Source organism: Pipistrellus kuhlii, unplaced genomic scaffold (genome assembly GCF_014108245.1).
Source record: "Pipistrellus kuhlii isolate mPipKuh1 unplaced genomic scaffold, mPipKuh1.p scaffold_m20_p_5, whole genome shotgun sequence".
Lineage (NCBI taxonomy): Eukaryota > Metazoa > Chordata > Mammalia > Chiroptera > Vespertilionidae > Pipistrellus > Pipistrellus kuhlii.
This window is the reverse complement of record NW_023425551.1, coordinates 29955491-29981725: the sequence shown is the minus strand read 5'-3', so window position 1 is coordinate 29981725 and position 26235 is coordinate 29955491. Positions and strand designations below refer to the sequence as shown.

The window sequence follows — 26235 nt, the reverse complement described above, 5'->3', positions numbered from 1 at the left end:
CTATATGAATCCATTGATGCAAATCCATGGAGATATAGATTGCTGGTTGCTAGAGGATGGCAGGAGGGGAAAAGGGAGAGTGCCACTGGCTTACAAAAGTGGGCGTTTCCTTTTGGGAAGATAACTCTGGATTCAGATAGTGGTGATGGTTGTACATCCTTTTGTGTATACTAAAAAACCACTGAAATTACTACTTTACAGCGGCAAATTTAATGGTATGTTCATATTTGGGGAAAAATCATAATCAGCAGTATGATTTTATGCACACCTTCCATGTGGCAGGTAGTTAGACTCGTCTCACTGATCTCACAGTGGAGTCAATAGCGCACATTTCACATTGATATTTTTAGTGACCACCTGAGCCCCTGAGGGGTCCCTAGAGGAATAACACCTGCGCCCCGAATATGTGGCTCAGGCTACATGCACAGGTCTGCACGTGAAGCTGCTAGACGCCTTGTGACTTAGAGCTTTAGTTCCCGGGACGGCAGCGCCGCCAAACCCCGCCACCAAGCAAACACCGCGACTCCGCCCCCAAAGGCCGCCAGCGCCTCCCGGCATCCACGGCGCGGCGGCCGTGGGAAGTGACGTCACAGCAGGTTCCGGTCCCGCCTCTTCCGGGCACCCACCTGTCTTACAGTAATCACACGATCCACGTGTGTTCGCGCAGCTCCGGGTGCGGTAGCGATGGACGCTCTGGATCGGGTTGTGTAAGTTCGCCGGCTCCCTGCTGCGGGGAGCGCAGGGCAGAGGGGCCCCTGCGGAGGGCGGGGTGCTGTGGCCCCTGCACCCCGCTTCCGGTACCCCTCTCCATCCTCACTCCGCTGCCCCGGGGGCCGCGCCGAGGCCGATCCGCCCGCTAGCTCTGGTCTCCCGGGTGGTGCCCGGCGGGGAGCGGGGAGCCCGCCGTGTCCTAGCGGGCGGAGGTGGCACAGAGGGGTCGCCGCTTTGTGTCCTAGCGGGTTGGCAAGGCTCTGCTTTCCGACGTGCGAGCGAGGGGGGAGAAGCGGGGTGCCGAGCACGGGCCTCCGAGTCTGACAGATCCAGATGACAAGCCGGGCGCGCCAGCTGAAGCGTTGTGACATTGGGCCACTTGATTTCCCTAAGTCTCACGTTCTAAAATATTCATACCCCGTTGAACTGTGGGGATTATTTGCGAGAATGTATGCAAAGCCTTTGCTGCAGCACGTAAAAATGCTCATTGGCGTCTTGTCCTCTCACTCTCGTATACTTCTGAGTTATCACGAGTGATGTCTGTTTTAGATCCATGGGAACAGTATTTGTTGGTCTCTTACATAGCCCTGCTATTATTTGCTGTGGTTTTCTTACAATTTACCTGGGTTAACATGTCAACAAAAAATTTTTCTTTTAGTCATTAACGTAGAGGCTTCTTAAATGCATATACTTCTAGGTTTGGGGACAGCAAAGATGAGTAAGACTAGTTTACAGTCTGATTGGGGGACAAGTAGCAAATAAAACATAAAAGGTGTTTCTTAAGTTCTTGCTGGTTAATGAGAAGTAACAGTCCACACTGAATGTAGAGCATATAGCATTTATATTGCTATATAGACACACCAAATAACTCTTGATTTGATTTAATAAATAACGTGTATGTTGTTATCAACCAGTAGAATATTAGAAGCTTTATACGTGCTTGACATTTAGCTGGAGGAGAATTTTTAAAATATGCATGGTAAACGGAAGTGTGTTCCTCCTTCCCGAAGACTCCATGGGCCTGGAGTCTTTAACTGTAAAGAGAGGAGGAATTCTTTTTTTTTTTTTTCTTCTATTTTAAAAAAATATATTTTATTGATTTTTTTACAGAGAGGAAGAGAGAGGGATAGAGAGTTAGAAACATCGATGAGAGAGAATCATTCATCAGCTGCCTCTTGCACACCCCCCACTGAAGATGTGCCCACAACCAAGGTACATGCCCTTGACTGGAATCGAACCTGGGACCTTTCAGTCCTCAAGCCGACGCTCTGTCCATTGAACCAAACTGGTTTCGGTGAGAGGAGGAATTCTTTCAGTAGATTGCAGAGAACTGTAAGGAAAGCAAGATCTCACTGTAGTGGAAGCAGAGGAGAAGCCCCTTTTCTGAACAGAAAAGTATAAAAGCATTCTACTTATGTCACATTATAAAATCAGAATAATGGATTTGTTTTCCCTTTGTATTTTGCAGGGTGATTGGTCTAGATGAGTTTTAAAATCTAACTCATTTTGAAGTTGCCTACTTATAAGCTGTGTGACTCTGGGCAGACTACCTCCTGGGCCAACTTGCCTCATTTATAAATTGAAGATTATAATTGTACTTGTCTCATAGGGTCTTGGTGAAGATTAAGCCTTAATAGAGTGACTCTATAAAAGTGTTAATCATTTCCCTTTGGTGACTGTAACGTGTGACATTTCAGTAGTGAAGTTGAAGTGGGATAATGTATACTTCCTGGCAGGTATTGTGGTCTTAAACCTGGAGGAAAGATATGCAATGATTAGCCTCCTTGTATGTAGTAACAGCCCACACGTTTACCAGCAGTTGGTGTGCAATTCTTTGTGTTAGGTTACAAGTTATAGTTTGACTGTTTTAATATTGAAAAAGAAATGGAGTAAAAATAGCAACAGTATTCACTTGAGCCCCTCTTTCACCTTTAATAAGAAAAGTTTTTTTTTTTAAATATATATTTTATTGATTTTTTACAGAGAGGAAGGGAGAGAGAGAGAGAGCTAGAAACGTCGATGAGAGAATAACATCGACCAGCTGCCTCTTGCACAACCCCTACCAGGGATGTGCCTGCAACCAAGGTACATGCCCTTGACCGGAATCGAACCCAGGACCTTTCAGTCCACAGACCGATGCTCTACCACTGAGCCAAACCAGCTTCGGCAATAATAAGAAAAGTTTTGATAGAAGTAGTAATAAAAGAATGCTGGGCCGAAACCTGTTTGGCTCAGTGGATAGAGCATCAGCTTGTGGACTGAAAGGTCCCAGGTTCTATTCCGGTCAAGGGCATGTACCTTGGTTGCAGGCACATCCCTGGTGAGGGGGTTGCAAGAGGCAGCTGATTGATGATTTTCTCTCATCGATGTTTCTGACCCTCTATCCCTCTCTCTTCCTCTCTGAAAAAAATCAATAAAATATATTTAGCTGAAACCGGTTTGGCTCAATGGATAGAGCGTCGGCTTGGGGACTGAAGGGGCCCGGGTTCGATTCCAGTCAAGGGCATTGCGGGCATATCCCCAGTAGGGGGTGTGCAAGAGGCAGCTGATCGATGACTCTCTCATCGATGTTTCTAACTCTCTATCTCTCTCCCTTCCTCTCTGTACAAAATCAATAAAATATATTTTTAAAAAATAAATTAAATATATTTAAAAAAAGGAATGCTGGAAATATTAAAATGAATGCCTTTAAAAAACAAACAAAACCAGGGCGGTGGAAACGGGCTAGAACGGGTAAATGGGGGAAAAGGGACATAAGTAATACTTTCAAACATAATTATTTAATTTTTAAAAAAGAACAAAAGCTAATAAAATTAACTTATTTAACATTAATAAATGAATATATATATATATATATATATATATATATATTTTTTTTATTTATTTATTTATTTATTTATTTACCAATTATTTCCCTAAAAAATGAGATTTTGTTTAAAGGTGGAATCCTAACTGATAAATGTCATGTAATGTTTCTTTTGATTTTTAAGATTTTGCACCTTAGTCAAGTTATAGATTATAATAGGAAAATGTTTTAAGTTGTTATAAATTGTGATTTTTCTGAACAGAAAGCCCAAGACGAAAAGGGCCAAGAGATTCCTTGAGAAGAGAGAACCGAAACTCAGTGAAAATATTAAAAATGCCATGCTTATTAAAGGGGGAAATGCAAATTCAGCAGTCACACAAGTACTTAAAGATGTGGTATGTATATATACTTATATTTAAAATAGTTTTGAGCCCTGGCCGGAATATCTCAGGTAGAGTGTTGAAGTCAGCCCAGACACCGTTTGGTGTCCAAATAAATACATGGATAAGTTAGCCTTAAAGATGATTAACATTAAAGAAAAGCTCAATTTGGAGGTTATTTGCCTTGCCAAAGCACTGAATACTGGTTTTCCTTAAAGCAGCTGGTTTCAATTACTAAAGTTTGGTTTATTTACATTTAAGGAATATACTGATCTAATTTGTAAAGTGTATATATTCCTTCACCAACACCAGTTATGTTAGATGCTGGGGATTAATCTATCTATAATAATGAAACTATAATATGCTAATTAGACCTGATAGCCAAACGACCTTCTGGGTGAAACTGGGGCTGTGAGGGCCGAACCCCTTGCACGAATTTCGTGCATCGGGCCTCTAGTAGTTACATAAAACACTAAGCTCTCTTCAGTGAGCTTAGTGGGAGACAGACAAGTAAAAATTCTAGAACCATGCCCAGGGTGGGATGGGAAGCAGAGTTGGAACAAGATCGAGGAGGCAGGAGAATGGCTTTCAAAGCTGAGAAAAAGCTTGTTCAAAGAAGTGTGAAGGAATATGATGATTGGGGAACTACAAAAATTGGGATGGCAAAACAGGAGTGGGCTAGATGAAACTAGAATAGGCAGGATAAAATAATAACATGTAGTTTGAGCTTTATTCTGAAAGCTAAGTGGACCAGTGGAACCATTGAAAGATTTTAAGAGAGATGATCCTTTTAATCAACTTTACTAGAGAGGGTTGAAGCAAATGTCAGAAACTATTGAAGTCTTTGCTGTCACCAAAAAAAGAGCATTTGGAATCCTGTGGTGGCAATGAAAAAGAGATGATCAGAGAGAATAGATGTTGAAAATAGAAGATTTTGGGCATGAGTAAGAGTAAAACTCAACCAGGTTTCTGGCTTGGATGTCTGATGAGCAATAATGCCAATTTAAAAATGTATCATGTGGAGCATATTTTAGGGGGTGGTGGGGAAAGTGATATGTTCAGTTTAAGACATATAATTTAGATAGTGAAGTTAAAAACTTTATGTACCTCTATAGCTTGATGTCTAGCCCAGTGTTCAGGCACATAGTAGGTGCTCAATAAATATTCAGTAAATGTTTAACAGTGAATGAAAGGCATAATCTCTATGGATGTTGTGCCTTGAGCACAACAGATAGATTCTTTGCATTAAATCAAGTAAGTAATAATTGAATAGATCTTAAACTTGACTAAACTGCTTGTGCTTGTTTAACTACAACGGTCAGTTCAGGAATCTGAATGTCATTGTGTTAATGGGTTACTGCTCATTGGGTCCTTTCCAAATCCTTTCAACACAATGACCTAATATTTAAGTAATCTCTAAGAACAGCACAATATTGCAGATTATTACAGTAGTTAACACTCATACTGATAACTCTTGAATGGGTAGTAATGTCTGTTCCACTAAGGCAGGGAAAAGTGGTCAAGAATCATAAGTGTTAGGGCTTACAAACATAAATTTTGCTGGTGAGTTTCTTAGAGTAGAAGAGAGAGGGAGAGACAGAGAGAAAGAAACATCAAAGTGAGATAGACACATAAACTGGTTGCCTCCAGTTAGCATTTGCAATTGAGATACATGTCCCTGACTGGAATAGAACTAGTCTGAGGGCTGACTCTCTAACCACCAAACCAAACCAGCTAGGGCTAACAGGAACTTTTCCATTTTCTTTTTAATGGGAGCTTTTTAAAGGGCTATGTTCTAACCCGATAGTATTCTGATTGTCATCATTATGACTTTCTCAGTTCTCTTATCTCCAGGTATTATTTCAATTTTATCAGTATTTCCTGATAGGATTTTTTTTTTTTTTTTCTGCTCTTCTTTCTACTCTCAAATTATTTGCCTGGAAAGAACGTACTGTAGTAGAATTTAAAGAAATAAAGAGAGCCAATTAACTTGGGTAGACTATTGAAAGGGCATAGAAAATTGTAATTAGGATGGGTCAGTCTAAATTAGAATATTAAGCTTATGTTAAAAGTTGTTATAAGTGATCAAAAAGTAGCCAAGCAGAAGACATCAGAATAAGATTTAGGGACTAGAATAATCCTGTATAATGACTGTTTTAATGCTTTATTTTTACCTCTGCTCTACAGAAAGAAAGTGTTTTGTTTTGAAATCCTTAAATTATTTTCTTTTACAGTATGCATTGAAAAAACCATATGGCGTTCTGTATAAAAAGTAAGTCATAATTTCTTTTTTAAAAAAAATATATTTTTATTATTTTCAGAGAGGAAGGGCGAGGGAGAGAGAGATAGAAACATCAATGATGGGAGAGATTCATTGATGGGGATCGAGCCTGCAACTCGGGAATGTGCCCTTTACTGGAATGAGAGAAAATCATTGATCTGCTACTCCTGTAATTCCCCCAGCTGGAGATCAAGCCCGAAATCCAAGCATGTGCCCTGACTGAGAATCAAAACCTGACCTGATTCCTAGGTTAATGCTCAACCACTGAGCCACACCAGCCAGGCAGGCTCCTGCAGTATTCTTAACCTGAAAACTTTTCTATGGCTAACTTTTCATTTTTCAGGTCTCAGCTCAAATTTTCCACTTTTCACACTGACACAATACCCTATTTTATTTTTGTCAGTTATTATTATTATTTTTTTATATATATATCAAAGGATGAAAAGGAAGAGAGCCTAAGGTTAAAACAGGAGAAAGACACAATGAGAATATGATGCTACAGAACAATTTCTCTGTACCATTGAGTGATAGCTGCCACTGGCCCAATCCCAGGGCAAGGATGCAATCAAGGGTTTGTCAGTTATTATTTTTTGAAATTGTTTAAAATTTCCACTAGAATGTAAGATCCAGAAAAAGCAAGACAGATTATAGACTCTTGAGATATTATAGTACCTCTAGCTCCTAGAACAGTGCCTGACACATATTTGCATGAATATCTGTCTAGCTTCTTTTTTTTGATCAACTGAATGTAAAATTTTATTTGCTTATATGTTAATTGTCATGGGCAAATTACTTACTAAGATTATTAAATTTAGTCTCACCTTTTAAAAAATATTTCTAGGAAAAATATTACAAGACCATTTGAGGATCAGACATCATTGGTAAGTATGAAAATTGATTTAAGAGATGCTGTGATTACTCAGACTTATTTATTTGGTACTCATAGATGAGTTTTTAAAATTAGAAATCATCCTATATGAGAGAATTTTGATGTAATTGGAGGGGAAATAAGACTATTATACTCAAATATGTCTATGAGAATACATTTCACTATACCGAGTACATATTAACTTCTTGCCAGTCTGTTGATAGAATTTTTAAAAATGTAATTACATTTTAAGTGCATAATTCATGGATTGTCAAAAGAAGCTTGTTATGAATATTTTTATAAAGCAAGTTTGATTTTTTAAAAATCTGACTTTGGGTGTTTTTTGAACAAGGAACTCTACTTGAATTGCTATAAAGATCCTTAAATATTCACCCTCTAGCCTTTTGCTCATAATTTGACAACCCTTGCTTTAGAATTTTACCAAAAAGTGGGTTTTGTGGAGAAGAGTAATAGCGGTATTATATGTATATTAAAGGTAATTATGGAAATCTTGGGGTGTTAGTCATAATATAAGAATATTAAGAAATATTTTAAGAATGCATTTTATTGACTTGGCCTTTAAAAAAAACACTTTTGAACACCTTTGTTTCAGACATAGTATAAGGTACTGTCACATCTGACAAATCATGTAGTCCTTGCAGATTTTTGCAGGAGGTGTTAACTGTCCCTGATGTATTCATGATAAGAGTAATTCTCAGAAAGGTGACCAGATCCCACTGAAAATGCCCGAGCTAGAATTCCTGGACTTTCTGACTCCATCCTCCACATGGGGAGTGGATAGGTAATAAATACTGGAATGGATGATAATGAAAGTAGGGGCCCACATCTTAGGGAGTCTTATAACCAATAAAGAAAAGTTGAGATCGTTGGAAACGCCGCATAGAGTAAATACATGTTGCTTCCTTTATTCACAGAACTGTGTGTTAGATCTGTGGGAAGGAATTACAAGACAGCTGCTAAAACTGTGAAAGACCTAGTAATCTAATTTTTTTAATCTTAGGTACTTTGTATATCCCGAAGATCTTTACTGTTCTAGGGGGTGATAGCTTAGGAGTGAAGATGATTTGAATTTAATGTTTAGAGGGTGTCTGAAATGAAAAAACCAGGCAGATCCATCTGCTCAGACCCTAACCATGGCCCCAAAGTAAATTGTTGGAGAAATTGGTTCTCAATGATCATAGGCGAGAGTTTTTGCAGTATGTCCATATTCAAATGTAGATCAAAGAAGCTCAACTAGAAGGATTGTGGACTGACTGGAATGACAACAGGACTGTGCACAAAAAAGGAATTAAGACTCAAATTTAGTAGGAACTAAGGCAGTGGAAGGACTCAGAACATGTGAAATTCCTTAAATAAAAATTTATTAACTTCAAATAATTGTGCCTATGTTACAAATAATAAAAGCCCTTTATACTTAAAAAAACAGGTTGAGGATTATGATAGTTTATCTGTTCTTTAATGTTTTGTCATTAAGAAGGTTTCTCAACAATACTAGACCACAGTGAATGTAATTTTTGTGCTGAGATTAGGCATCTCAGTAATCAGTCAAACTATGAGATGTAGTGAGCGTGTATATCAGTCAGTATAAAAGGAGCTGTCTAGGATAATTGTCCACTCCTCTCAAATCTGTAATGAAGTCAATATTTTGGAGAGTCAAATGGGAGAGAGAATTTCTTCCTGGCAGGAGCAACATAGGTTTGTCAGTCAGCCCTTGCCGGTACACAAAAGGGAACTAGTCACAGCTGGGTAAGTGCGGAGAATGTAGGGCAAGATTCCTGTGTGGATGAAGTTGTAATGGAAAGTAGATATATACATTGTAAGCTCATGAGTCCAATTATAAATACCTAAAATCACCATTCTGATTGATGATAGTAGTAATGTCCTGTGAGTAAAGGCATTTCTTTAGCAAATGAAATACTCAGTGTGCTATTTCAAAATAACTGCATACTAGCTAAAAATATAAATGGTCTCTATTTATTAACCTAATAGTTTATATACATACATATATATATATATATATATTTTTTTTTTTAAATATATATTTTATTGATTTTTTACAGAGAGGAAGGGAGAGAGATAGAGAGCTAGAAACGTCGATGAGAGAAACATCAACCAGCTGCCTCTTGCACACCCCCTACCGGGGATGTGCCCCCAAGCAATATACATGCCCTTGACCAGAATCGAACCTGGGACCTTTCAGTCCACAGACCGACACTCTACTGCTGAGCCAAACCAGTTTCTGCAGTTTTTATTCATTTTTAGTTTTGAACTTAACATCTTTCCCCTACAATCCCCAAAATCAGAAAATTTGAAGTTAAATGTAGAAATAAAGTCCTTTTAATTTGTTTATTTTCATATAGTTCGTTAAATCTCCATTAACTTCTACTGAAAAACAAAACAAAACACAAAACTGATACACTTTTTTTTAGTTCAGAGGCATAATTCTTGTTTCTTATATTTAATATTCATTGATTAAATGGGATTTTTTTGGTTTTATAGGAATTTTTTTCAAAGAAGTCAGATTGTTCTTTATTTATGTTTGGCTCCCATAATAAGAAGCGACCAAATAATCTAGTAATAGGTAAGTGTCATTTACTTTTTAGTATTTGTATTTATAGAGTCACTTCTGTGACAGTTAATTGATGATGTTGAGGATTCAGGAGTAACTAGTAAGTTCTACACTAGTATTTTTCCCATGTAGTTTTGAATAAAAATGTTTTGTCTGCCAGTCTTCAGGTAAAGAAAGAATGGGCATATAAATATTACCCTACCTCAAGCTGTAGATTTTTTTCTAATATAAATCCGAAGTCAGTCTTATATATAAATCCTAAGTCAGTATTAGAGTTAGGAAAAAAAACAAAACAAAACACAACAAAGTAGTATTTTTAGCTGCATAGATTAACCCTTTCCTAATAAATATCTGTTTAATGGACATATTTGAAAAAACAAACCTTTGTCTGGCTTTTTTTTTTTTTTTTGCCTGGCTGTTTTGAGACCATCTGGCATGTTCAGTGGCTTAAGCAAGCAAACCCTCTGTGGGTGTTTATTTATTCTTCTGTAAAAGATCCTTTCCAGAACTAAGATTGCAACAATCTATCCTAGGTAGCCTTGAAAATTTAAAGAGAGACATGTTTCAAGGGTATAAGAAGAAAGAAAAGAGGCCAATATTGGGATGTTTTGAACATTGAAGATAAGCTGTTTGGGAAAAATAATGCTCAAAAAAATGTGTTTTCCTTCTAGGTCGTATGTATGACTACCATGTGCTAGATATGATTGAATTAGGTATTGAAAAATTTGTCTCTCTAAAAGATATTAAGGTAAGATACTGATAAAAATAAGAAATATTTTGTAATGTTTCTCTTGGGCAATAGTGACATCTTGTGGTGAAGAATGTTGATAATAGTTTGGTAGCTTAAGTAAGAAAGAACTTTGTTTTTATACTAGTGTGGTCTAAGATAAAAGTACAATTTCATTTTACCTTTACTTTAAACAGTGGAATATATTTATATTATATAACACACGTGGGTCTTCTAGTAATTAGCCTTTAAAGTGGTTACTAACTCTTGTCTACGCCCCTGGTTTAAATGCTGTCTCCTCTCTGTGCATTATCACAGCATCTATTTTATAGAATACAGAAATACTAGCATTTTCAAAGTGAGCCCTGTTCCAAACCTAGGAAGCTTTAACTGGTCCTACAGTATTTTGGTTCCTTGCTAACAAATTGCTATTTAAGTCCTCCCCTTAAGGACTTGCATCTTTGTGTCTCTTTTATTTGAATGGGATTGAAAAACAGAAAATATTAAATAGTCTTAGAGAGGCAAGAGAACTCTTGCCATCCTACTTCAGCTCCTGGGTCCAAATTGGGCGTCTGTCCCCTCAGAACTCTGCTTCTTGGCTTATTCTAGTCCATCAAATACATGATTTACTTAGACCTCATAGCTACCCTTGGAAGGCTGAAATTATTTTCCCTATCGTAGAGATTTAAAGATTGAAGCTGAGAGGAATTCCATTGGTGACTTAGAGTCAGATATATAGTAAATGTTTAACCAGTTAGGACTCAAGGACTTTGGAAGAAAGGATATTGGAGTTTGTAATTGGAAGTTAGATAATTCTCAGTTTTTGCTTTGATGGTCATGATATACTGAAAGAATTATAGCAAAAATATAACAAATAGTTTCCCCAACCTCCTCTCTAAAGAGGACATGCCTTCCAGGTTTCCTGTGGGTTTGAGAAAAGGCTCTTACCAGATCCTCCTTAGCTAATCCAGTGTCTTCAGGTATGGTGTAGAACAGTGGCCTGAGATTGGATTTAGAGGCAGAACACTTGGCTTTGAGGCCTGCCATAGCCATTTAGGTGATTTGTGACCTGATACAGTCAGTTGCTTCCCTGACCCTCAATTGCAATTAAGTATTAAATAGGTATAACAACACCAGTGAGAGAATATATGTGAAAATGCTTATCACTGAAAATAACACATTGAAAGGCATTTTGGAAAGTGTGTAAAAGGTGATGCTTTATTATGGTGGAAACCATCGCTTTTTACAGTCTCTTTTTGGGGATGCGCACAAATCCCTGGAGTTGAGCAGCATGTCCCCATTTATCTTTGCCACCCCTGCCAGCTTGCTGGCTTGGTCACCAGTTAGTGGCTTCAGCATTGGCTATCGCCAACTCCTCTACTCTTTCCACTTCACTTCCAAAGCAAAGAACTACTTCTCTCACTGTGCAGCTTGTAAACTGGAGCACAACTTGTTTTTCAGGTCTCACTCTTTTCTAAATATAATTTTATTGATTTTATTTTTAAAATATATTTTATTGACTTTTTACAGAGAGGAAGGAGAGGGAAGAGAGAGTTGGAAACATCGATGAGAGAAAAACATCGATCAGCTGCCTCCTGCACAGCCCCCACTGGGGATGTGCCTGCAGCCAAGGTACATGCCCTTGATCAGAATCAAACCCAGTGAGGGATAATTTTATTGATTTTTAGAGAAGGAAAAGGGAGAGATAGAAACATCAATGATGAGAATCATGGTTTGGCTGCCTCCTGTATTCTCCACACTGGGAAACCCAGGCCCCTTCGGTCCACAGGCTGACTTCGACGCTCTTATCCATTGACCAATTCCAGCCAGGGCTTTGGGTCTCCTTTTTTAAAAAAATTCTCACCCGAGGGTATTTTTTCCATTGATTTTTAGGAAGAGAGTGGAAGGGAGAAAGGAGGGGAGGGGAGGGGAGAGAGAGAGAGCGCTATCAATGTGAGGGAGAAACATTGACTGGTTGCCTCCCGTATGTGCCCTGACTGGCGCTGGGGGTCAAATCTGCAACTGAGGCACCCTTTTACTGACAGTCAGGCCCGTGACCCTTTAGTCTGTGGGCCCACGCTCTAACCATTGAGCCAGGGCTCCGGTGTCATTCTTAACAAGAACCATTTAAACTAAATACTAAATTTTTATTCATGGAGCATATCAATAATTACAAAATTCATTAATCGCTGAGTGTATGCTTATATTGGCAATCCTGCACAGACTGTTAGTCAGCCCTTCACTTTTTACCCCATTATTTGGTTACAAGCTTATATTTTTAGTCTATTTTGGATTACATTCTTTGTTCTACTTTGTCTTCATATTTAGTTTTCCTTTACTCGGACTCCTCATTTTTTTTTTTTTTTTTTTTTTTTTTTTTTTTTTTTTTAAATATATTTTATTGATTTTACACAGAGAGGAATTGAGAGGGATAGAGAGTTAGAAACGTCGATGAGAGAGAAACATCGACCAGCTGCCTCCTGCACACCCCCCACTGGGGATGTGCCCGCAACCAATGTACATGCCCTTGACCGGAATCGAACCCGGGACCCTTCAGTCCCCAGGCCGACGCTCTTCCACTGAGCCAAACCGGCTTTGGCGGACTCCTCATTTTTAAGGCATTTTCACTAGGTATTTCTTTTCTCACTTGCCTAATTGCCAAGCCTCATTCCTATGTTAACTCTTAAGCAACATTAGATTAGACTCTACCAGGGAATAGAGTGATTATTCAAGGTGCCTGTTTTCTAAGATGGCCAAACTGCTAGGTGTGGTGTTTCTGCATAAAATAAACGTTAATGAGTGAGATGTTTAAAATTTAAGGCTAATTGATTTTATGTTAGTAGTATAAAATATGTCACAATTTCCTGGGAATATTTTACTTGAAAAGTTTGTGTGTAATTTATAAGAATTATTTTTCAATTTTTATCTTTGTTTAAAAACACTTAATTTAAAAGGTTATTCAAGGACTTCACAATTATAGTATTTTTAGTATACTATATCATAGATTTATATATTAGAATTTTAGTACCTTTCAGGCTATTGGAATAAAGCTCTTTTGTTGTAGTTTCTTAGTTCAGGGTTTTCACATTGTGAAAAGTATCAGCGATCTACATGATAGGTACTGTTTCACATAACTTGTTTAGTTATATTTTTATGATGTGTATACTGGGTCATGGCTTCAAATAATATTTTTTATTACCATGCATTGTGGTCAGAATGGTTTGAAAGCCAAAGTTGTACTTGGTTTGCCTCAGTTTCTCTTAGTACTTAATAGCCCTCATGGACCTAGGAGTAACAGTAGGAGGGTCAGGTAGGACAGATGGAGCACAGTGGAGTCTTGGGATCTGGAAAGTCCATTTAGGCCCTGGATCAGACAGACAGCTTAGGCACATTTCCTAAGTATAGACAGTTAAGTCTCAGGATTTGGAAGCAGAGAATGCCAACTAGAGTGGTCATGGTGAACAGGGAAGCAGCAGGTGACTTCTGATCCTACAACAGAGGATGTTTATTTGTTTTTTGTCCTATTTTGTTTTGTGGATTTTTTTTTCCTGCTAAATTTGGATAATCTTGATTGATATCAGTCCGCAGGCCGAAGCTCTACCAGTGAGCCAAACCGGTTTTGGCTAATCTTGATTGATATCAGAGGAGTGGTATTAGAATCAGTAGGAAGCTCAGACCAATAACCATTTACCTTCTTCTATAAATTAATCCTTCAGTTAAAGATTTTTTTTTTCTATTTAATTTTCTTTCACTTTAGTGGCTTTTAAATGTAAATCCTCTTATTACTTACATCACATTCTTCTTGATATAAAAAATCCAGAACTGGACAAAGTAATTTTTCCAGTAAGAGCTTGAACCCTGCTGAGTAAGGATTAGCACATATTTTCTATAGCTTGTATACAATTATTGGTTCCCATGTAAATGTTTAGTTGGTAGTTTAATTGAACTTTCATTTAAAAACATTGTTTATGTGATATAGTAGGAAAGGCACAGCAGGACAAATAATTTAAAGAAATTTAGTTTATTTTGAATCTGGCTATTAGAGGGCTACGTTGGGTTTTTTTTTTTGTTGTTTGTTTGTTTGTTTTTTAGCAAGTTTAGATTTTTATTTTATTCTTGCATAGAATAATGTTAACAAGTAGTTTATATCATTCTTTGACCACATATTAATTTGGCAATGTGAGAGAGTAGGATGAAAAATTATTTTTAATATAAAAATCTCTTAAGTTTAAAAATCCCAACTCTGGTTTTAAGTCTAAAATTAGCATGCATAGACATAGTTTTAGGACAGTTTAGAAAATCTAAAAATAAATTAATTACATATTAAGTATCAGTTACTTTAAAATCAGCATATAAATAATTTAGACTTGATAATTATATAGTAAAATTTTTTCCTTTCATAGAATAGTAAATGCCCCGAGGGAACAAAACCCATGTTAATATTTGCTGGTAATGATTTTGATGTAACAGAAGACTACAGAAGGTTAAAAAGTCTTCTTATTGGTAAGTGTTTTAATATTTAATATCTGTAGGGTAGCCCAGGTAGGTAATATAAGACTGTCCTGAGGGGACAATTTGCATATTAGTCTTTTATTATACAGGATTTTTACTTTCATTTCTATTAGGTAAATAGCTAGGAATAGAATGGTAGTGATTTGAATAGTCTGTGTTTAACATTTTAAGAAACTGCCAAACTGCTTTCCAATGAGATTATCCCATTTTACATTTCCATTAGCGGTTTATGAGAACTCCTGTTGTTTCACTACTTGCCAATACTTGGTAGACCATTGGGTGTTGTATACTGATAGTAACGTGTTTCCAAAGTCAGACCTACAAAATAAAGTATTGGTATAATTGTAACTTTAATTTGCATTTTCTAATCACTAATGATGTTGAACATCTTTTTATGTGCTCATTGGCCATTCATATATATTTGGTGAAGTGTGCATTCAAATCTTGGCTTGTTTTTTTAAAATTCGGTATTTAGTCTTATTATCTCTATATACAAAAACCTAAGCTACTGGAACAACTGGAACAACCTGTTGTTATGATGTGCACTGACCCCTAGGGGACAGATGCTCAATGCAGGAGCTGCCCCCTGGTGGTCAGTGTGCTCCCACAGCCAACCTCCCCAAGCCAGCCAACCTCTTGCAGTCCCTCCCTCTGGCCAGCCCTGGGCTGGAATGGGGAACTGGTGGTGGGTTGCAGCGGACACAGCCCCTTTCCCAAGGGGACCCAACCTCCCATGCTCCATCCCTCTCCACAGCAGGCCCTAATTGGCCTGCCACCCGCCCACGTGGTGGTGAGGGAGGTGGGGGGACTGCGAGGTGGCAGGGCATTGGCGTCAGGTGTCCATTCCTTTCTCATCCCGCCCGGCGACTGTCACCTCCTCTCTGGTCCAGCCCTAATCAGACTGCCCCATTGGCCCTGATTGCTGGCCATGCCTACGGACCCAACCTGTGCATGAATTTCGTGCACTGGGCCTCTAGTTATTGAATAATAAGGTAGGAGTGTGTGTGTGAGAGAGAGGAGAGAGAGAAATTTTATGCTTATGTGAGATATATATAGTCTTTGAATATTTTTCTTCCATTCTATGGCTTGCCTTTTTTTGTTATAACAATATCTTTCAAAGAGCAGAAGTATTTCATTTTTGGGAAGTCTTATAATTTTTTTCCTCTACTGGTATGTCCTTACTGTGTTTTGTTTAAGAAACGTTTGCTTATCCAAGATTGCAAAGATTATTCTCTTACATTTTCTTCTTAAAGGCTTATTTTTAGATTTACATTTAGGTTTATGATCCACTTGGAATTAATTTTAGTATGTGGTGTGTAAGGGTTCGTGCTCTAAAAACTTTCTACCTTCATTTCTTCTCCCTCCTCCTCTCCCCTGCCCTTTCATTCTTAAAAGCATATGGAGAAAACAGTTCTGGCCAGTGTGGCTCAGTTGGTTGAGTGTCATCCCATGCATCAAGAGGTTGCTGGCTTGATTCCCAGTAGGAAGTGTGTTGGAGGCAGCCTGTTGCTGTTTCTCTCTCTCCCTCTCTCTCAAATCAATTTAAAAAGACATACTAAGAAAAAAAGAAACTTATGGAAAAAACACATTTGCCTGTAAGTTTTGCATTACAAAAGCTATTTCATCGGAGACTGAAATATACATTATCTTGTTCCCCATAACAACTCTGACTTTAGTATTGCCTCCACAACAAGGAATGGGGCTTTATTAATTTGGCTACTGTAGGAGAGTCAGGTTTTGGTGTGAAAACTGTTCATTATGATCAAATTTTCATTATGATCAAAATTTATAAATCAAATACCTTGAAAAAGTACATACTCAGTTGATAAAAGTATTCCTGAGGAATTTTTGTTTGGCAGAGTAGGGAAGGGTGGTGTATATATATATATGCATGCATATTTTTTGTTTATGCATATATTTTTTAAATGTATATATATAATTGTTTAAAGTGTTATAAATAGTAGTACATATGGCTTTCCCCCCCCCCCATTGACCTTTCCCCAACCCCCTTTGTGTCTCTGTCCATTGGTTATGCTTATATGCATGATGCATACAAGTCCTTCGATTGATCTTTTACCCCCTCCTCCCCACACCCTCCCCTGCCAGAGAGGGATAGAGAGTTAGAAACACTGATGAGATAGAAACCTATCAGCTGCCTTTGCATACCCCCTCATGGGGATCAAGCCTGCAACCAAAGTGCATGCCCTTGACTGGAATTGAACCTGGACCCTTCAATCAGCGGTCCAACACTCTAGCCACTGAGCCAAACCGGTTAGGGCAAGTGCATGCACATTTGTGCTGTGGGGTTTTTTTTTAGTTAACCACAAGGAAAGAAAAGCAAATAAAAAAGATATATATGTCCTTGCACATGGAAATAATTTCCATCTTATGACCTAATGGGAAGAGAAGAAAAATACTGGGGAGTACAGATTGGGAGAGTGAGATTTCCTGTTTACTCCATCAGCTGCGTTCGGGCAGCTCTTCCTAAGTAATTAAGCCGGGTAAACTTATGTATAAGTTTTTCTTAAAAAAAAAATATTTTTATTGATTTCAGAGAGGAGAGGAGAGAGATGGAAACATTGATGATGAGAGAGAATAATTGATTGGCTGCCTTCTGCACAACTTACACTGGGATAAAGCCTGCAACCTAGGCATGTGCCCTGACGAAGTGACCATGACCTCCTGGTTCATAGGTTGACGCTCAGCCACTGAGCCATGCGGCCGGGCAGGTTTTTCTTATTAAATATTATTCGTATATTTCCATTTGTACTCCTCTGAGCAGTAAAGGGAGGGACCAAACTTGATTGCTGTTTTCCAGACTTCTTTCATTCATGTGCTTATCTTCGTAACTTTAGCTAAATCTGTATAGTTAGTATCCATAGTGCTGTTTATTGGGGATTTTCTTTAAGTTAACTCCCCTTTTTAAAAAGAAACTTTATATTCCTACCATGAGTGAAAAGTGATACATGATAAAGTAAATAATACATAGTAAACTATATCTGCCTATATGTCCTTTACAATTATCTTAAGTGCCCCAGTGGTATGATTATCAATCTGTGGAAAAACCAGTCTAATCACTGATGTTGGTTCTTTCCTGTCTTTAACAACTTAGTTTGTTATTCTTTGTTCATATAAGTGAGATTTCCTGTTAGAATTTTCTTGTTTGTTCACTTCCACTATAAAACAAAGCCTCGTTTGATTTTTTTTCCTATATATATATATTTTTTTTTTTAATATATTTTTTTATTGAATTTTTACAGAGAGGAAGGTAGAGAGATAAAGAGCTAGAAATGTCAATGAGAGAGAAACATCGACCAGCTGCCTCCTTCACACCCCCTACCGGGGATGTGCCCGCAACCAATGTACATGTCCCTGACCGGAATCGAACCTGGGACCTTTCGGTCTGCAGACCGACGCTCTACCACTGAGCAAAACCGGCTTCGGCCCTCGTTTGATTTTTAACAGTCACTGTTTTAATAGCCTTTTATAGAAATTTGCTATGACTCAGTAGATAGAATGCCACCCTCTTTACTGAGGGATTGTGGGTTTGATTCCTGGTCAAGGGTATGTACCTGGGTTTCAGGTTTGATTTCCCAGCCCTGATCAGGGCACATTTAGGAAGCAACCAATCAATGTGTCTCTCCCACATCTGTTTCTCTTCTCTCCTTCTCCCTTCCTTTCACTCTCTAAAAATCATTGTAAAAGATATCCTTGAGCTGAAACTGGTTTGGCTCAGTGGATAGAGCGTCAGCCTGCGGACTGAAAGGTCCCAGGTTCGATACCGATCAAGGGCATGTACCTTGGTTGCAGGCACATCCCCAGTAGGGGGTGAGCAGGAGGCAGCTGATGGATGATTCTCTCTCATCGATGTTTCTAACTCTCTATCCCTCTCTCTTTCTCTCTGTAAAAAATCAATTATATATATATATATATATATATATATATATATATATATATATATGAATGATATCCTTGAGTGAGAATTTTTAAAAAAAGAAATTTGCTGTCTTACAGGTTAAAATTTTATGCTATGATTGTTAATATCTGTGGTAAATATGACACACTTCTATGCTGAGCATTTAGAGGAAGAACTTCAAAACTGAAAAATAAAAATGGCTTAATAAACTAAAGAGAAAATAAAGTCATGAGATTAGTAGAAGGGTTGGATGGAACAGTTAGACATTTTTGAGGGATTAGCTTTATGCTATCTTATCTTTTTAGAAAAGTATTGGTACAAAACCAAGCTTTTAGAATGCAGCTCTTTATAACTGAATTTTAAAAGCATGTTAGTCTTATAGAAGCATGTAACAGACTGTAGAATCTCAGAGGGTAGGCGGGGGTACGGGGTGGGTGGAAGAGATCATCCGAAAAACTTGTTTGCATAAATGCATAAGCCATGACATAGACCACATGTGTCAAACACAAGGCCCGCGGGCCAAATCCGTCCCGCCAGGCCTTGCAATGTGGCCCGCACAGCGCTGTCATCACTGCACTCCACTGCGTTTCCATCACAATGACAGTTTATGACTGTTCAGTAAACCATTCGGTCCGCGATTTAGGCTGGATTTTAGATTTTGGCCCCTTCTCTGATTGAGTTCGACACCCCTAACATAGACGATAGGGTGGTGATGGCCTGGGATGGGGATGGTGGTAGGTTACGAGTAGTCACTGGGAGGAGGGGAAAAGGGGACATACTAGTATGTAATACTTGCAGCAATAAAGATTTCATTAGAAAAGAAAGAGAATGTTAGTCTTTTTTTTAACAATCTGTGTTTTTAGATTTTTTCAGAGGCCCCACAGTATCAAATATACGCCTGGCTGGTTTAGAGTATGTCCTACACTTCACTGCACTGAACGGGAAGATTTACTTTCGAAGCTATAAGTAAGTGTGTTTCTTAGCATGTTTTTGTTAATTCCCATGGTTAGTGTTTTAGTGTGACTGTTCTTTAGAGCTCAGACGTAGAATTGATGTTGGGCCAAACGTGTGTTTAGAGAGCTTGTGGTCGCTCTGTGCTGAGCCTTAATTTTGTCATCCTTCCTGCTCACTTCTGTCTGAAGCCGGCTTTTCCAGGGCCCTGTTGCCCTGTCACCACACTCCTTCTGAGCTTAGAGCACTAATGCAGTATTTTAAAAAATATATACATTTTATTAATTTCAGAGAGGAAGGGAGAGAGAACCATTGATTGGCTGCCCAGGCTTGTGCCTTGACCAGGAATCAAACCATGAGCTGGTTCATAGATTGACACTGAGCCACACCAGCCAGGCTACTAATACTGTCTTGACCCTCCCTACCTTTAAGCAGTATCTCCTTAATTTTCTTGACTAGATTTAGAGCCCCAAGACCTAGGCAGATATCAAAGCAGATATCAAACCCTGAGTCTATAAAATAGAGTCTGAATAAGATTCAGTGCCTGTATTAATTTTACCCTCTTTCTTCAGCCTAGGCTTTCTGCCCTTATGCCCACCACAGTCTAAATCCGACCAAGCCCATTTTGTTTTTATTAAAAAGCTTACTGACATGGTACAGTTGTGCTTTTGAGTTGATAGAGCCCGGACTTTCCTAGAGAGTACATTGACTCCGACAGACTGCCTGCCTTTGAACACCAACTTCAGAGTGATGTTTATGTGAACTGTGGCCTGGCAGGGCTTCCTGAAAGCCAGCAGCTTAGTGTTGATAAGTGATTTACCAGCTTATGTCCAGTGAGCATCCAAATGAAACTAAATATTCATGTCTTTTGTTAGTAATTTCCATCTTTGTCTCAACTGTATTGAGTTAGAGATATTCAGTTCTTACCATATGATTAATACTACCACCACTTGTTTTTCCATTTTCTTTTCCTTTAAGCAATAATAGAAGCAAATGCAATAAAATGTCCACATGATTATAAAATATAATTAGGGATTTTATAATCATTTTTGGCTTGTTAAACTTGAAAGCCCCTTAAACATGTTATTTGAGTTTCCCAATTTGATTTTGGAGCTTTTAAGAGTATATTTTATTATAAAGTTGGTGTCCCCTACTTAGAGAACAAGAAATAAAAGATGAATAATCACTGACATAAAATTTTTTTTGAAAACTTATGTTAAATGAGACTATGAGGATACAAATGAAATGAATAATAATAATAACTGAAAAAATCTCTCATAGTGAACAATGATTGGAAATTGTGTGCTGACCAACGTTTTAATCTTTCTGCAAGTTGTTTTGAGTTTTACACACATCTTCATCAAGTAATGCTTGTAGTTGTTGGTCTTCAAACTTTTTCTGTTGACCTGGACGTCTTTGTCTTTCACATCAAAATCATCACTTTTAAAGCGTTTAAACCAGCGTTCACAAGTATCTTGAGATAGAGCATGTTCACCATAAGCTTCCCGAAGTTTTCAGCAGCACTTTTCCTCAGAATAAAGTAATGAATTAAAACTTCCTGCAAATGCTTTTTTTTTTGGAACAAAATTCCACAATTTTTTTTTTAAAATATATTTTTTATTGATTTTATACAGAGAGGAAGGGAGAGAGATAGAGAGTTAGAAACATTGATGAGAGAGAGTCATTGATCAGCTGCCTCTTGCACACCCCCTACTGGGGATATGCCCGCAACCAAGGTACATGCCCTTGACCGTAATCGAACCCGGGACCCTTCAGTCCTCAAGCTGATGCTCTATCCATTGAGCCAAACCGGTCTTGGCGAAATTCCACATTTTTAAGTTTAAAAATATCTATGATGTGAACACCTTCATCAAATTAGACATATGAAGTTTTGAAGCTTGTCATTACAACAAAATAGCATACATATCAAATCGCATATATATCAACATATATTAACAGTATGTGTAACTCCATCTATTGAAAAATTTGCGTTATTAACCGGTACACCTAGTATGAAACAAAATCTTTAATAACTTCAACATGTGTCTTTGTAATGGCATTGGTTATGTCTTATGGGGATAAATAAATTGGTTATGTCTTACGTAAGCAAAACAGGAAGTGTTAGCATGCCTTTACAAGCAGATATAACTTATTATTATTATTATTATTATTATTTTTTTACAAGCAGATATAACTTATTAGGCAGGAGGTTTAAATAAGGAGAACAGAACCTCAGCAGAAGAGAGAGATATGCAAGGCAGAACAATGAGGAAATTATGATTTGAACAAGAGTGGTAATGCCAGTCTTTCTCAAGAAGTATGAAAATAATATTTAAAAGCATATGGAAATGACCAATTAGCATGTCTAATAGCTGGAGCCCCTTTGAAAAGGAAGGAACTGCCCTAACTGGTTTGGCTCAGTGGATAGAACATTGGCCTGGGGACTGAAGGGTCCCAGGTTCGATTCCGATCAAGAACATGTACCTTGGTTGTAGGCACATCCCCAGTTGGGGGTGTGCAGGAGGAAGTTGATCGATGCTTCTAACTCTCTATCCCTCTCCTTTCCCCTCCGTATGGTCTTGTCACTTTTGCTTTAGAGCTTATAGGCTAAGATCTGAGGTTAGGCATATGATATAAAAGTTCTAGGCAATAGATATTTGGTTGGAGATAGGAAAGCCTGGAATTAAAATGTGTACAGTAGTCCCCCCTTAACCATGGGTCACATGTTCCAATATCCTCCAAGTAGGTGCCTAAAACCAAGGATAGTAAGTATTGAACCCTAATAAACTTCTCCAACTTGTTAGTTGTTGTTTTTTTTTTGCCCCCGCCATTGCCTGCCTGCCCGCCCGCCTCGACCCCACAGCGAGCCCCACACAACTTGTTAGTTTTTCATGAACAGATGTGGCTCTCCAGTAATTTTTATATTTTCAGTCCAGACCTATTCCTGAATCTGTAACTACCCCTTACTTGCAGTAAATGGTTTGGTGTACTTGTTTTAGGGAATCCCTTGCTGAAGTCTTCATATAGGCTCAGTGCTTTCTGGTACAACACATTTCTGTCTATCAGAACACGTGTTCTGTTCTTGTCTTCCACTCATGAATTTAATGTCTCTTTCCATCTTATGCCTGTGGCCTTATTTATTTATTTATAGTTTTTTAAATAAACCTTTATTGTTCAGATTATTAAAATTATTCCTCCCCCCCCCCCCCCATAGCTTCCCTTCACCCGGTTCCCACCCCACTGTCTGCTCTTACCCCTCACCCCCCACTGTGCTCATCCATAGGTGTATGATTTTTGTCCAGTCTCTTCCTGCGCGCGCACACACACACACACACACACACACCCCGCACATCTTACCCCCAAGAATTGTCAGTCCACTCCCTTTCTATGCCCCTGATTCTATTATATTCAACAGTTTATTCTGTTCATTTGATTTTTTTGTTCACTTAATTTTTAGACTCACTTATTGATAGATATATATTTGTTGTTCATAGTTTTTATCTTTACCTTTTTCTTCTTCTTCCTCTTTTTAAAGAATGCCCTTCAGCATTTCGTATAATACTGGTTTGGCTATGATGAACTCCTTTAGCTTTTTCTTATCTGTGAAGCTCTTTATCTGCCCTTCAATTCTGAATGATAGGTTTGCTGGATAGAGTAATCTTGGTTGTAGGGTCTTGCTATTTATCACTTTGAATATTTCTTGCCACTTCCTTCTGGCCTGCATAGTTTCTGTTGAGAAATCAGATGATTTGGTATTTTTTAGAAAGAGAGGAAGAGAGAGAAACATCGATCAGCTGCCTCTTGCACACCCCCAACTAGAGATGAAGCCCACAGCACAGGCATGTACCCTGATGGGGGATGGAACTAACAGCCATTCAGTGCATGGGGTGGTGCTCAATCACCTGAGCGGCACCTGAGCAGCAATAGGGCAGTGGTGGAAAACCTTTTAATTGAAAATTTCTATGTAATTTCCCTGATTTCTTAAGTAGTCAACTGAACACATTTTTTCTTGATGTGTTCACCAAGATACTAATCTTGATATAAGTTCAGCATTATACATATGGTTTATATGGAGGTACTGAAAATATGGATACAAATGCAGAAGTATGTGTGATATGACAAATGATCGCTGCTCCTGTATGCTTGGTATTGGCTCTTTGGGAATATGCCTTAAACCAGCCAACTTTAGCTTCTAAAACTATTTTCCCTTTAGTGAGCCTGAGACAGACATTCTCTCTCCTCTTGGAACCGTATAAAGAGAATGGCTGCCTAAGGACTCTTAGGCTCTTTTTTCCCTGTGTTTGCTCCCTTCAGGTCCCATACTAATATTCATTTATCTTTTTATATTCATTTCTTCTTAATATCTATTTATCTTTTAATGTCAGTATAGTTTTAAAAAACAACCACCACATTTCAGCTCTTTACAAATCCTAGGCCTAGGGACCCTAAGCTTACAATACCCTCTTCTTTGGCTTTGTTCAATTAGTTGTATATTGCTGTGTCTTATACAGCGTATTTATCACTGTGACTCCTATTGTGGCCAGAAATGCACCCCCATGGGTGGACTGTATAGGCTATCTGCATGTGACGCACCTAAGGCCCAAAGGCTGGTAATGAGTTTTTGCACACGCACTTCCTGGTATTTGCTGCTCTCTTGGGTTTTCCTAACTATGCTTCCCTCTTCTCTCGTCATTTTATGGGCCTGTAATTTTCTTGGACAAAGATATTGGGTAGGGATAGGATGTTTATCAAAGTCGGAGCAACATTTCCTTTTTCCTATTCACGAAGGCTGCTGTTGAAGAAGTCTGGTTGCAGAACACCACGGATTGAATTGGAAGAGATGGGACCTTCATTGGACCTGGTGCTGAGGAGGACACATCTGGCCTCAGATGACCTTTATAAGTTATCCATGAAAATGCCAAAAGCCCTCAAAGTACGTTACTGTTGGATTGTATACTTCACTCTTTCCAAAGAGGATTTGTGGCCTACATTAAAGGGCATACCTAAAGAGATCAATATAACAGATAAAATCAGACTCCCAGAGCCAAGAAAAGAAGGAAGATGCAAATAAGCCAGCCACAAAGGATAATAAACAAGTTGCAGAAACCAGGATCGAGTGTGGCTAAGAACTTTTTGGTAGCCAAGGTTGCTGCCAGTTTTCAGCCAAAAGGAAAATCCTTTTGGGTATTGTGAAGACTGGGGAATTAGAGCACAGGATGTGCTTGCATAAAAAGTGTTCTGGCTTTTGAATGGTTTTAAAAGACAAGTAATGATGACATCTCTGGAATGCCAATAAAGATATGATAGCAACAATTCTTTAAGCTAAACACAGGAAATTCTCTCAATGCATGTTAAAGGTTAGTGTAGACTGTTATGTTGGGCATCAGAGTGTGGGGTCTGACAATTTACCAGGGAATTGTTAGAAATACTGAATCTCAGGTCCTGCCCTAGACTTACTGAATTATAATCTGCATTTTAACAAGACCTGCAAGTGATTTCTATGTACACTTAAATTTGAGAAGAAAGGTTGATAAGGACTATAGACTATAGCATTGAAGGGATGCTCACTAGTGGAAATTGGTAATGTAGTTGTATATTAGATTTTTATTTTATTTTATTTTTTGCTAGTTCATGATAGTAGAGACCGTTAAATATATATATTCTCTTCCATAGCCAAAGAAAAAGAAAAATATCTCCCAGGATACTTTTGGTACAACTTATGGAAGGATTCATATGCAGAAGCAAGACCTAAGCAAACTACAAACCAGAAAAATGAAGGGGCTGAAGAAGCGACCTATGGAAAAGATAGCAGAAGACCAGGAGAGAAAGTCAAAGAGAATGAAAAAAAATTGATGGAACTTAGTCAAAAACTGGTTTCATTGTAGTCTGTTGACATAAAGAGAATTATCAAGCATCAGTCATTTCTAATTTTCTTTTTTACAAGATTTTGTATATTTTTATAACATAATTTACCTAAAGTATATTATATATATTATGAACAGTAATAATCTTACTTTAGATATTACACTCTGGTATGCCATATTTTTCTCTATGTATGTTTCCATCCATCCACTGCCCTGCAAAGTTCCCTATGTCACTGGGTGGGTGAGTGAGGAGGGGTCTCCATAACAGCAATGGTATCTGAGAGAATTTCTGAGTTAAGCTTTAGATAAAAGCCATGAAAAGCAAAATTGATTCAAAACAACTGTACACACACTCAGTAAGGCCTACCTTATCCATATCACTGGTTTTGAGGGAAGTATATTTTGTCACTTGTTTTTGAACTTCAGGACACAACATATATAAAATTGGAGAATGTGTATTTCAGTGGAAGTGATAAACTGCCTGTCTTAAGTTTTACTTAACATTGGGATTTGTTAGATGAGCAAAGCAGGTTTGTTTTTGTGTTTGTTTTAAATACCAAACTCCTTCTAATTTTTGTAGCATGTTAATACTAATACCAGGCTACATATGATTTAATAAATTTAGTTCC

General features: G+C 38.1%; 1 protein-coding gene across 2 annotated transcripts; it reads left to right on the top strand.

The window, feature by feature from the left end:
* The first annotated feature begins 588 nt into the window (after nucleotides 1–588).
* Nucleotides 589–25659, top strand: RPF2 (ribosome production factor 2 homolog). 2 transcript variants are annotated; one of them, XM_036414595.2, is made up of 10 exons: nucleotides 589–707; nucleotides 3780–3912; nucleotides 6132–6169; nucleotides 7020–7059; nucleotides 9567–9648; nucleotides 10308–10384; nucleotides 14767–14866; nucleotides 19655–19757; nucleotides 24531–24675; nucleotides 25416–25659. In XM_036414595.2, exons 1-10 carry the CDS (start codon nucleotides 685–687, stop codon nucleotides 25593–25595), a joined length of 921 nt encoding a protein of 306 aa, XP_036270488.1. In that variant the 5' UTR covers nucleotides 589–684; the 3' UTR covers nucleotides 25596–25659. The 2 variants fall into 2 exon arrangements, with proteins under 2 accessions (XP_036270488.1, XP_036270490.1); XM_036414597.2 differs by lacking the exons at nucleotides 9567–9648; nucleotides 10308–10384.
* Nucleotides 25660–26235: the final 576 nt, after the last annotated feature.

Excerpts from the sequence above, each read along its gene's own strand:
- RPF2 (XM_036414595.2), top strand. The coding sequence starts at position 685 with ATGGACGCTCTGGATCGGGTTGT. Across the intron at positions 3,913-6,131 it reads CACAAGTACTTAAAGATGTG|TATGCATTGAAAAAACCATA; the intron begins GTATGTATATAT and ends TTTCTTTTACAG. Across the intron at positions 7,060-9,566 it reads TTGAGGATCAGACATCATTG|GAATTTTTTTCAAAGAAGTC; the intron begins GTAAGTATGAAA and ends TTGGTTTTATAG.